Source organism: Diabrotica virgifera, chromosome 10, assembly GCF_917563875.1.
Source record: "Diabrotica virgifera virgifera chromosome 10, PGI_DIABVI_V3a".
NCBI classification, from domain to species: Eukaryota; Metazoa; Arthropoda; class Insecta; order Coleoptera; family Chrysomelidae; genus Diabrotica; species Diabrotica virgifera.
Genome location: NC_065452.1, coordinates 130125898 through 130139409, shown reverse-complemented (window position 1 = coordinate 130139409; position 13512 = coordinate 130125898). Strand labels below are relative to the sequence as shown.

Sequence of the window (13512 nt, the reverse complement as noted above, 5' to 3'; positions counted from 1 at the left end):
TTTCTCGGAAAATTTCACATTTTCATTTCACATTTTCATTTCAAAATACAAGGACAGAATAATAATTAGCCTAAGGAGCCACTTAGTTAAAACATTTTTAAAAGTGATACATAGCAGAATATTTAAAAAATCCGAAGAACAAGTATCATGGACAAAGATTGGATTCCGCAATGCCTTGCCCTTAGGCGCCCGAGAGGCTCTATTGACTGTCCAAGTGCTTGTGCAGAGGTGCAGATATGTCAACTGTGACGTACCTATATATTTGTTTTATCGACTACAAAAATACATTTGATAGAGTACAACATGATAAGCATGATAAGCATTTGATAGAGTACAACATGATAAGCTCATACTCATAACCATCTTGGAGGAAACGAGATTAGATGATAGATCTAAACAACATTAGATATGCCGACGACGCAGTAGTTTTTGCAGATAGCGTAGATGCTTTGCAAAGAATAATGTCGCGGATATATAAGATATAAGTAGTGAACATGGACTTAATTTCAATACGAAAAAAAGAAAGTAATGGTAGTCAGTAAAAGCGAAATATATTACATACACGGCTTTTGGTTAACCAACAACCAATTGACAGAGTGGACAGCTACACATACCTTGGTACCAACATAAACAGTCAATGGGACCACTCTAGTGAAATAAAACAACGCATAGGAAAAGCGAGATCAGCGTTCATAATGATGAAGTCTCGTTTCAGAAATCACGATTTACCACTTGGTAGCAAAATTTATATTATCAGATCCTATGTATTTTCTAGATTATTATACGGAGTAGAAGTCTGGACTCTTTCCGAAGCTTCTTTAAGAAAACTCAAGGCATTCGAGATATGGTATTACAGTCGCATTTTAAGAATTTCGTGGATAGATCGTGTCACTAATGTTGAGGTCTTACGTATAATGGGCAATGGGCAAGAAATGCTAGATTATTAACACACATTATTATCAAAGAGCCCAAACTAGAATATATTGGCCACGTTATGAGGAGTGAACAGATATTGCCGCTACTCATTCTTCAGGGCAAGGTATTTGGGAAGAGAGGACCAGGGAGAAGAAGAATATCTTGGCTTCATAATCTGAGAGACTGGTTCAATACATCGACAAACAGACTCTTCCGAATAGCAGCAAGCAAGGTTAGGATAGCCATGCTGATCGCCAACATCCGTAACGGATAAGCACCGTGAGAAGAAGAAGAATATCTCGTTTTAAATTATTCTTCTTCTTCTTCATGTGCCTCGTCCGTTGCGGACATTGGCACGTTAGTCCAAACCATTGGCGTAAGTTTTGAAGCCATGAGTGTCTTCTTCTTCTGGGTCCACGTTTACTCTCTATTTTACTCTGTATTGTCAGTTGCAGTATACAATATCTATCATGGCTCATAATATGATCGAGGTATTCAGGTTTCCGTTTCTTAATTGTGAAAGAGATTTCTTATTTTTGTTTTCCCCTCGGCGCAGTACCTACCTCTACGTTGGTAGTGTGAGTCGTCCAGGATATTTTGAGGATAGGATAGGTCAGTACACCCACATTTCGAATTCCTCTAGATTTTTCATTAATGTTTCCGTTATTGTCCAGGTCTCTGCTCCATACAGCAAGACTGAAAATATATCATTTTAGCAGCATTTTTAGTGGGATAGATATGTCGAATTTGGTGAATATATTTCTCATGTTGTTAAATGTTGCTCTGGCCTTTTCAATTCTATATCGTATTTCGGTTGTTTGATCCCATTTAGAGTTGACGACTGTTCCAAGGTATACATATGAGTGTAATATGTAGTGTGTGTGTTGGGTAAATGTCTTGTTACTTAGCATCGACGTCATTGTTTTTGCAAAGAAACGCTAATTGTATCCGAACGTCTGCGGTTCCTCCGGTGAGTACCACAAGGAGAGAAACTATTTTCATTTATTAATTTTTAATAAATGAAAAATTCTCCACCAAGGTGAGATTCGAACTCACGACCTTTAGGTCCAAAGGTAAGCGTTCTGAGCCACTGAGCCACAGAGGGGTTACAATCATGATTGAAACTCAAACAAAAACCAAAATGTTTACTGGTAGGAGGAGGGGCCACTTTTCTAAACAAAACCACGTGATTCGTATTCCCATGGTTACAAAACTCGTTTTCAATGTTTTGCAGATTTTTTAACATCCGGCAAACACGCATCTGTCGCCATTTAATACATCACTGCTGTCATCTACTAAATGACACGTGAACTCAGTTTCTCATCTGTTAAGTGATAGCCGAACTAATTTATCACTAGAACAATGCCAACTTGTTACGGTTGGATTGCCCACGTTTTCTCAACTGTCATCAATACTACTAACTTCACGCGTAACTTTGATACCAGAATTATAAAAAAAAATATGCATTGAAATCAGATCCCGTAATTTTTTGAGCGTTATAAAGCGGAATGGGACGTTTCGGCGTCGCCGTTTCGGCGTGGCCATTTCGGCGTGGCCGTTTGGGCGTAGAGCCGTTTCGGCGTAGGCCGTTTCGGCGTAGGCCGTTTCGGCGTCGGCCATTTCGGCGTCAGAAATTTTATTTTAGTTGACTAAATACCTACATTGAGGTTTATTGGTCAGGCAATTTTTTGGAAAAAAATCTTTTAATATAGTTATTTAAATACATTGGAGTTCATTGGTCACACAATTTTAACATTAATGGTCAAGTAGAAAAATAAACTAAATATATTTCTTTTATAAACATTTTGTTATATTTTATTCTGCAAATACCTATATTGGATTTTTTATTAATGCATATTAATAATAATTGCTGTTCTCTTAATTGTCCCAGAGCTAATTAGATGATAACTGACATTTTTCAACTTTAATTAGACATACATTATATGGTATATAGACGGAGAATTTTAATATTGTTAAAATATCTTTTTTAAGCAAAAATATTTGCAGAATGTATATTTTTAAAAAAAATTAAATTATACAATATTTTCTTGAAAGGAATCTGCTTTTAAAATATTTACCATTAGTTAGTATAATAATAGTTATCCCTATATTTATTGCAGTTTCTTCGAAAATTTAAATACAAAATTCTATAAATCACATAATAATGTTATTAACATTTCCTCGAAAACTTAGGTAAAACTTCAGGTAAATTATGGCCCTCCCTGCGGTCGGGCCATAAACTTTACCTTCAGGATTAAATGTACTACTTCAGTCCCGCGGTATATAATGTACTATTATTAGGAAATACCTCGAACAGAGATCAGTTTAAGAGTTTATGTAGTGTCTTATAATATTTCATAGTAGTATTTATACGATATACAGACGAAGAATTTTTAAGCTATGGAACGAAAAATTTTATCGACCAGAGGAAGAGAGAAATTTACCACTGATGGTTTCATGTATGTTTTTGACGCTGTTAGTAAAAGCGATGAATCCCTAAAATTTTGGAGGTGTGAGAGGAAACAAACGTGCAAAGCAAGAATACATACAAGAGATGGTGAAGTCATCAAGAAAGTAAATGTTCACACTCACGACTCCTCGGCGATGGACGTGGAAGTAGCACAAGTTGTTACAAAAATGAAAAAGCGTGCTACAGAAACAAACGAAGGGACAATAGTGGTAATCAATGAGTGCCTGAGAAATACAAGTCAAGCTTGTCATGGTCGGCTCCCAAACACTGGCGCGATGAGAAAATTCATCAGACGAAAACGTAACGAAGTTCATGCAGCCCCATCAAATCCGACAACTGTTGAAGAGTTAGTAATTCCCGAGTCTTATCGTGTTTACACGTTACAAGATGGTGTAGAAGAAAATTTTTTATTAGCAGATGATGGAGAAGGATTGCAAAGAATTTTGATTTTCGGGAGAGAATCGTGGCTGCAACATCTACAGACCTCAGATGTGTGGTATGGTGACGGTACATTTGCTATAGCACCATCTCTATTTTTACAAGTATACACAGTTATGGCCACAAAATATAATGGAGTCCATCCAATATTTTATGCCATGCTGCCGAATAAAACAAGATCCACATATACCCGTATGTTTGAATTGATCAGACAAATTGTACCAAATTTGCAACCCAGAGCAATCCATTGCGATTTCGAACAGGCGGCATTTAAGGCAATGGAAGATTGTTTTCCAGGCGTCGACATCAATGGATGTTTTTTCCATTTGGCACAAAATATGAAGAAACAAGTGGCTGCTATGGGATATACGAGAGAGTATAATGCTGATCCACAATTCGCTTTAAATTGCAGAATGTTGACAGCATTAGCATTTGTTCCTATCGAACATTTAGATGATGCCTTTGCCGTTCTAGCGGAAGCTCTACCTGCTGAACACCAACCACTTGTAGACTGGTTTGAAGACTACTATATTGGACGTATGAACAGAAGAGGAAATGGCAGAAGACCAAGTTTATTTCCCCAAAGGATGTGGAACCTCTACCAGAGAACTCTGGATGGAGAAGACCGGACAAATAATCACGCTGAGGCCGCCCATAGAAGACTCAAGATGGAATTGGGAGCAGATCATCCAACCATATGGAAATTTATAGATGGCCTGCGTCAGGTGCAGAAAGGTCGAGATGTCTATTTCGAGCAACTTGTGGCAGGTAATCTCCCACCATTGAAATTAAGAAAATACAGAGACGCAGATGATCGCATTTCACGGCTTGTGGGAAATTTTGATGCAAACGGGGATGTTTTAGAATTTTTAAGAGGACTAGCACATAATTATAATATGTAAGTAGGTACTTTATTTTAATTAATATTTCGTGAATAAGTTTTGTAGGTTAAATATAAATGTCTTGTATGTAAGTATAAATGTTTCAGAATTTTTAATTGGACTAGCACATATCTAATTATAACATGTAAATAATAACTAAAATAAAATATTCATTTTTCCAAAATCTTGTTTATTCATTTATTTATATATAATATCTACAGCTAGAAGCCAATTACAGATATTACATTAACTATGAGCTAAATAACAAGCACACACACATAAGTATAAAATTGACATATACAAATCTACCATTAATATTAAAATTTTGTGATCAATGGACTCCAATGTATCTACTTAAATAACTATATTAAAAGATTTTTTTCAAAATAATGTCTTACTAATAGACTCCAATGTAGGTATTTAGTCAACTAAAATAAAATCTCTGACGCCGAAATGGCCGACGCCGAAACGGCCTACGCCGAAACGGCTCTACGCCCAAACGGCCACGCCGAAATGGCCACGCCGAAACGGCGACGCCGAAATGTCCTAGACCCTTATAAAGTGAGTATAAAGACATACATATTTCTTTCTTTGTAATTACAGCTCAAATTTACCGTACACTTCTCTTCGACTCTGCCGATAAGGTAGAGTCGTGTTAAGAAAACCTGGCGTGCCCGTTACGGTTATATCAACAAAATCCCTAGATTGCAGCTTTTTACTATAATTTTTATCTTTAGGTACAGTTAATTTAAAAATTATGGCAGTATGAATAATGAACGTTTGCTTAAAATAAAGCTTATTGCATAGTTAATCATTTATGGTAGGTATTTTGTACCGAAATTAAAAAATTATTACATAACTCCAATTTTTAGGGCAGGATCCCAAGCAAGTTATGACATAGGTTCCTTTAAGTACAGGTATAAAAAATTACTGCTTTCTTTGGAAATTTTAACTAGAAAGTTTACAGTTCACGTACCGGGTGTCCCAATAAGAATGGCTCTCTGTCATATCTCAGGAACCGTTTATAGTACAGCTTTGAGAAAAAAAAATTATAACAAAATTTGTCCCAGGAAAAGCCTGGAAATTATTTTCATAATTGTAGGTTCACCGCTAGAGGGCGTAATTGAATATCAAAAATTAAAAAATCTAAATTTTACAAAATTTGCCTAATGAAAGTGCACTGGAAATCTGATCATCGTATTCTTCATAAAATTCTACTCATATTTGATTTCACAAGTTTAAGTCTATCTTTGCAAATAAGAGGTAGGGGTGAGTGGGAACCTTGTTATGAAAAAATGGCTGTAAGTCCGGTTCTGCTAAATCGAATTTTGCAAACTTGATCTTGTTGAAAACAAATCTGTTTCGTCAATATAAGAGTTATAATTTTGAACCAGCCTAATAAGTAATATGCCAGCCAGAGGGCGTTATTTAATTTTTTTTAGAAATCTAGTTTTCTTTGGAAAATATTAAATACAAGTATGCATTTTTAATCCTGTATTATAAAATAAGATTAAATTAGTAATAGAATAGCGAAAACCGCATGTCGATACCTTTTTTCTATCTCGAGATATCTTAAGAAACGTGTAAATTTTAAACATAACTGTTACCGTCACCGGTAAACTAAGTTAAGGAAAAGTAGTGTGCTATGGAAAATACAAAGAAACATTTTACAGATGTTAACGTATATAAATATAATTAATTAACAACAATAAGACAAACAACACAAAATATAACAAAGAAATAAAGACAGCTACTTAGTGACGACCTAAATGTTCAAATTGTTGCCCATTATTTTCGATGCAAGCATTTACTACATTACTGGAGAAAACATTTCGAGAGCAGAAATTGAGACTGCTGTTCAATCTACTCTAGAAAGAGTAAATCGAAAATGATGGGCAACAATTTGAACATTTAGGTGATCACTAAATAGTTGTTTTTATTTCTTTGTTATATTTTATAGTGTTGTTTGTCTTATTGTTGCTTTAATTAATAGGGCTTTTCAGCGCTTCTCATTTGTTTTGAGCCTGTGTCATAATATCGTATAATTCGTGTATAATATTAATGTACCACCTATGACAGAGGTTCGAAAAAAATGAGACGCGTTGGAAAGCACTATTATATACGTTGATATCTGGAAAATGTTCCTTTGTTTTTTCCATAGCACACTACTTTTCCTTAACTTCATTTACCGGTGACAGTAACAGTTACGTTTTTAAATTTACACGTTTCGTAAGATATCTCTAGATAGAAAAAAGGTAGCAACATGCGGTTTTCGCTATTCTGTTGCCAATTTGGTCTAATTTTGTAATATAGGATTAAAAATGTATACTTGTATTTAATATTTTCCAAAGAAAACTAGATTTCTGAAAAAATTAAATAACGCCTCCTAGCTGGCATATTACTTAGTAAGCTGGTTCGAAATTATAACTTTTACATTAACGAAAAAGAGCTGTTTTCAACAAGACCAAGTTTGCAAAATTCGATTTAGCAGAACCGGACTTATAGCTATTTTTTCATAACAAGGTTCCCACTTACCCCCACCTCTTATTTGCAAAGGTAGCCTTAAACTTGTGAAACCAAATATGCGCAAAATTTTATGAAGAATACGATGATCAGATTTCCAGTGCACTTTCATTATGCAAATTTTGTAAAATTTTGATTTTTTAATTTTTGATATTCAATTACGCCCTCTAGCGGTAAACCTACAATTATGAAAATAATTTCCAGGCTTTTCCCGAGATAACCTTTGTTATAAATTTTTTTTTCTCAAAGCTGTACTATAAACGGTTCCTGAGATATGGCCGAGAGTCATTCTTATTAGGACACCCAGTACATACCCACAAGTTGAAAATTGGTTTTGAAATAGTGACGGTAAATTGTGTCATACCACATTAAGTATTGCCTGTAATATTGTGTTAAATGTTGGAATCTCCTTGTTTAATTAGAAACAAGCTTTCTTTCTAACAAAATAATACAAAACAAATCGAAAAATTTTATGACCTATAGGTACCTTTGACTATCTATACCTTAACAAATGAAAAAATATTCAAATAAATTCCTTTCTCACCGCAACAAAGTACTGATACTCAAATCAAACCATTTTATGAACAGTTCAAATGAATATTCGCGCAAAATTAATTTGGTATGGAATTTTTTCGTTTGCATTGCATTACTCTCTATTACGGAATTCCATTATGAAGTTGCAAATGCGCGAAACTGTGTGAATTTTAGATCAACACGGGGTTTAAAAAAAATAAAATTTCGGGAGTTATTCCAGGAAAAATCATCACACAATAGATTTCTACACAATAACATAATATGTTATGTTATATTATAAATGTGTGTTATGTTTTTCAAATAGTAGATTTTTTGGTAGAAATTGAGTTAACTATTTATAAATGACATAAATAATATGGACAATGCAGTCAATTAGTAAAAAGATAGAAGATAGGATTAATAGACCACTCTATCTGTCAAAAAATCATGATTTTGATTTCTCGCTTTTGCAGTAATTTATATACAGGGTGGGGCATTAGTGTGACAAATGTAAATTACTCGTTTGTCGTAAAAGATACGAAAAAAATTTATTTAGGTAAAAGTTGGGACACTGATAGGGTGTATATATTGACAGTATATATATTATAAAACATAAAAACTTATGTTTTTTAAATGGAACACCCTGTATATTTTTACATTTTTGGATTCTCCTCAATGATTCCTTTCTTAAAATATATGGTTTTGTAATATTATACGAGGTAGTTTAAAAGTTAATTACGTTTTTTTGTTAATTTCGTAGCAACATCTACATCTACACCATGTAGAATTGTAGTGATTTAACATCAACTTTTCTATTTATATTCAAACGATTTTTATTATAGTCTACTATTGTTAAACATTAACAATATAGCGAAATGTTAAATTTTAGTATACAGGGTTGGTCGAAACTCGGAATGAGGATTTTCTGAGTTTTCTTAAATGGAACATCCTGTATTTTAGTATTGTAATGAAATGATATTTTATGGTACTTTTTTATTTCTTAAGCATTCCCTATACCTAAGTGCTTTAATTTGTAAGTTATTCGTGATTCTTTAGGCCAAACATTATTTGCAAGAAAAATTACGTGAAATTTTATTAGGTGGCCGTGAAAATATTCAATCAAAAATAATTTTTCGAAAGAAAAATCATCATAAACTAGCCTGATCCTTAATTTCTTAATATTGGATGAGATATTCAAATAAATTAGTAGTTAAGATTGTTGGTGCGCAAAATATTAATAAAAACATTCTACCTAGTCAGCTATGACACTAAATTTCCTTAAAAATTTGGCATTATACTATTTTTATAGTTCTAGTTGCGTTGTTACCATTACTAATATGAATTTTTCTAATTAGGAACTGATTAATAAGATTTTTGTGCTAGTGGAGTATAACAAAAATGTGCTACTATAGTTGATTTTTCAACCAAGAGGAGTAAACTAAAAAGACAGATTCACACCCAAGAAAATTACTAGAAAAGTCACCAAATTCATCTTCTTTTTCGTTGATCATATCAGATTTCGATGATAATCCATACATATTATATTATACTAACACGCCGCTAGAGAGTACTCAAAACAACTGTTTTTATATAAAAGTAGACTAAAAATCTAAAAATTAAAGGAATAATGCAGAAAACACAAAAAATCGCCGGTATACTTAATTAACCTATAAAATGACAGAAGTGCCAAAATTTCATAAATGTCATTAGTGTCAAAATTTAATAATAGTGGAGTAAACTTGCCTGCGGTTGGACCAATTAGAAACAAGCATTGTGGCGCGGTAAATTTGAATCAGTCCTCTTGGTTAAAAAACAAACAATAGCAATAAGAATTTTTCATCAAAATTTCCCTGATAGACGACAACTAAGAAGAGAAACGTTTAAAAAATATATACTAGAACGGTTTCAACGGACTGGACACTTAGATTGTGATAAATCTGATCGAACAAAAACTATTGTAAGTGAAGAAAGCAGGAATTAAATGTAATCCTTAGTGTCACTCAGGATGTGCATATTAGTACAACCGTTCTTACAATCTAAGTATCTAGTCTGTTGAAACCGTTTTAGTATACTTTCAAAAGTTTCCCTTTTTGGTTGTCGTCTCTCAATTTTGTATGTTTGATTAATATTTTAAGCCCCAACAAACTTAACTACGAATGTATTTGGATATATCATCCAATATTAATAAATTAAGGATCAGGCTAGATTATTATGTATTTTTTTTTTTCGAAAAATTATTTTTGATTGGATATTTTCACTGCCACCTATTAAAATTTCACGTAATTTTATTTGCAATTAATGTTTGACTTAAAGAATCACGAATAACTTACAAATTAAAGCACTTAGGTATAGGGAATGCTTAAGAAATAAAAAAGTACCATAAAATATCATTTTATTAGAATACTAAAATACAGGGTGTTACATTTAAGAAAACTCAGAAAATACTCATTCCTAGTTTCGACCCACCCTGTATACTAAAATTAAACATTTCGCTACACTGTGAATGATTATCAGTAGTAGACTATATTAAAAATCGTTTGAATATAAATAAAAAAAATTGATGTCAAATCACTACAATTCTACAGGGTGTAGATGTTGCTACGAAATTAACAAAAAAACGTAATTAACTTTTAAACTACCTCATATAATATTACAAAACATATATTTTAAGAAAGGAATCATTGAGGAGAATCCAAAAATGTAAAAATATACAGGGTGTTCCATTTAAAAAACATAAGTTTTTATGTTTTATAATATATATATATACTGTCAATATATACACCCTGTCAATACGGACGCCCCTGTATATTTGAAAATATTTTTAAATTATGGTACTATGTCTGCCCCAACTTTCACCTAAATAAATTTTTTTCGTATCTCTTACGACAAACGAGTAATTGGACTTTGTCACACTAATGCCCCACCCTGTATAAACGTTAATAATGTAAGGGTTCTCCAATCATTCATTCTTCTGAACTTGGCTAAGATTCTACGGTCATTTCATGTAGGTAGAAGTCTTAATATGAAAGAAGATGAAGCCTGGTCCCTTCAGTAGAAGAAAGATTTCCTCTCTGAAGGCACTCTGAAGGTGCCTTCAGAAAAAGAAGTCAACAACGAAAGCGAGGAAGATATCTATGGAGGAGGAATAGATGTAACATCTTGAATTGAGGTTGTTATGTTAGATTTGTATATCCGTACTATAAGTTTGCCTTTCTACAAGAATAATGTTTAGTACACATTAAGCTAACCATCACTTCCGTTGTTTCAGAGTCGCTAACTACAGTCGTTTGCTTCAAGGTAAAGACATTCAGTCTCCCCCTGTCTACGACACTACAGCTATATGGAGATTTAATCAACATAAAAGACCAAAGAACCTAATATTAGAATTCGGGTCTTGTCCAGAAAAGAACTATCCCACTGTGCAACTATCTTGTACAAATTATGGTAAGTTGCAGTTGCAGATCACTACAGCTTTGAAGCTTTCCATTGACTCTAATATTTGTATTTGAGTAGTATGGTTAAATTTCGGGAGGTAAAGATACTGCATAGCAGGTATAATAATTAAAAGTACAAAAGATTAACAATAGATTACTTTGTACCTGTACCGGACACATAACCACACATAAGCTTAAAATTAAGGTTTTCTCAAATATCTTGATGGAAAGTATACTTACACATATTATGATTCTTTCAGTTTGTGGCAGAGTGCGTAAAACATACGATGCAGGGGAAAATTCTGGCAGAAGGAGGAAACAAAAACAAAACAGAATCGTCGGTGGAGTACCCTCGAAACCAGGGGACTGGCCGTTTCTAGCAGCACTTCTTGGTGGACCAGAAGAAGTATTTTACTGCGCTGGTGTTCTCATTGCTGACCAGTGGGTACTAACGGCTTCTCATTGTGTTGGAAAGTGAGTATCCATTTTTCATGACAAACGATAATATGTAAAGTAGTACCAGATACCTAAAAGGCTCACTGTTATTCAGCTCAGCGGGGTGCTATTGTTCGAAGTGTGGAATTCCCTAAACAAGGGATTTACTTGTTTTAGGAAATGATTCTTTATTATGTAATTTCACACCTCAAACCCCACTGAGCTGATTATTAATGAGTCTTTTAGATCCTTGGTATAATCAAGGGTATAATTTGAAAGATATAATAAATAATCCATATATTTAACTTTGCTTTTAGCCACTCTGATGTAAACGGATGGACAATTCAATTGGGCATTACAAGGCGGCATGCACATTCCTTCTATGGGCAAAAGATGAAAGTGAAGCGGGTAGTACCCCATCCTCTATATAATATTGGAGTTGCTCATGATAATGACATTGCTCTGTTCCAGGTAAACTATTAAAATAAAAGTTTCCAAGTAAAGTAAAAAATATCACTACCTATAGAGCAGGCTTTGATATATTGTTATGATTCCGAGACATAGACTGCTCTAAATTTACATAAAATTGTTAATATTGTTAAATAATTGTTAAATAAAGACACATAAAATCATTTCCTCTTTTTAAGCTTTCATCTCGAGTGACCTTCCACGAACATCTTTCCCCAGTATGTCTACCCCCTGCTAACAAAGAACTTAAACCAGGGACTAAATGCACAGTGATCGGATGGGGAAAGAAAGAAGATACTGGACGTAAGTAGAATATTGTTTCCATTTATTTTGTACTAATATGTTGAGTGTTTCCAGTTTCGGAATATGAACCTGAAATCAACGAAGTTGTGGTTCCAGTTTTAAACAGGGACCTTTGTAATTCCTGGCTGGAAAATAGGGATTTAAACGTGACGGAGGGGATGATCTGCGCTGGATACAAGGAGGGTGGAAAAGATGCGTGTCAGGTAATTATTTCATGCAATATATAGGGGCCATTCCATTTCAAATCACTCAATTTTGGAGCAAAAAAAAATTTTGGACCTCCGATTTGTCTGAAAATTGGTATATAGCTTCTACGGGACGTAAAAATAAGATATTTAAGGTCAAAAAATTTTCTTCTTTTTTTCTCAAAATGTTATTTTATGCGATTTTACAGTGATTTGGTGTTTATTTATACAAATTTGCATTTTCTATCGTAAAGTATCAATGGAAAACATAATATTTTAATAGAAGGGACTCAAAAATGTCATTATATGGCATTATAACAAGTTACTTTGATTCAAAACAAGCTTTTGATAAATTTTATAGTGTAGAAAACGTTAAAATACCGTTTTTTACATTTTTCTCCATTCCCAAAATACATCATAATCGATATGGCTGAAAATTTGCCCACAGATAGACAAAACATACGACTTTAAGTGGTGAGAAGGATTTGAACTATATTATAATACCAAAAAAGTTATATGCAATATTATAGTCAAAAATATAGGCGTCTACTGTAAGTACAATTAACTCGAAAATATCGACCTCACGACAAAAATTGTTAAAAAGAAATTGTAATAATTGTAAATACGATTTATTTGGAACAATTTCAGTTCCTACCATTTTTGTCGAAAATTTAAAAATGGCGGAGATATTGAGCAAAACAGGTTCTCCTTTAAAATCAAGATGGCTGCTAACGTAACGGAGGAATTCATTCGTGATTTTAAATTTAGGCTACTATTTACTCCCCTAAAGATCAGAAAAATAAAATTTTGGGCAGCTCGTCATTCAAGGTCAAATGCTATCCCGACTGGTCTAATATATACTTTTGAGTCTGATATTACTGCATGTAACTTTTTTGGTATTGTAATATAATTCAAATCCTTCTAACCACTTAAAGTCCTATCTTCTA

The 13512-nt window shown here is 33.4% G+C and overlaps 1 protein-coding gene across 1 annotated transcript in view; it reads left to right on the top strand.

Annotated features, from left to right (window-relative positions):
• The window catches only part of LOC114341943 (atrial natriuretic peptide-converting enzyme), a gene marked incomplete at its 5' end in the record, with an annotated part of 265571 nt that overhangs the window by 236668 nt on the left and 15391 nt on the right, over window positions 1-13512 (top strand). Inside the window, 5 exon segments of the mRNA XM_050641466.1 lie at window positions 11009-11184; window positions 11435-11648; window positions 11927-12080; window positions 12257-12380; window positions 12435-12583. Of these exon segments, the coding sequence (XP_050497423.1) occupies window positions 11009-11184; window positions 11435-11648; window positions 11927-12080; window positions 12257-12380; window positions 12435-12583 (817 nt within the window).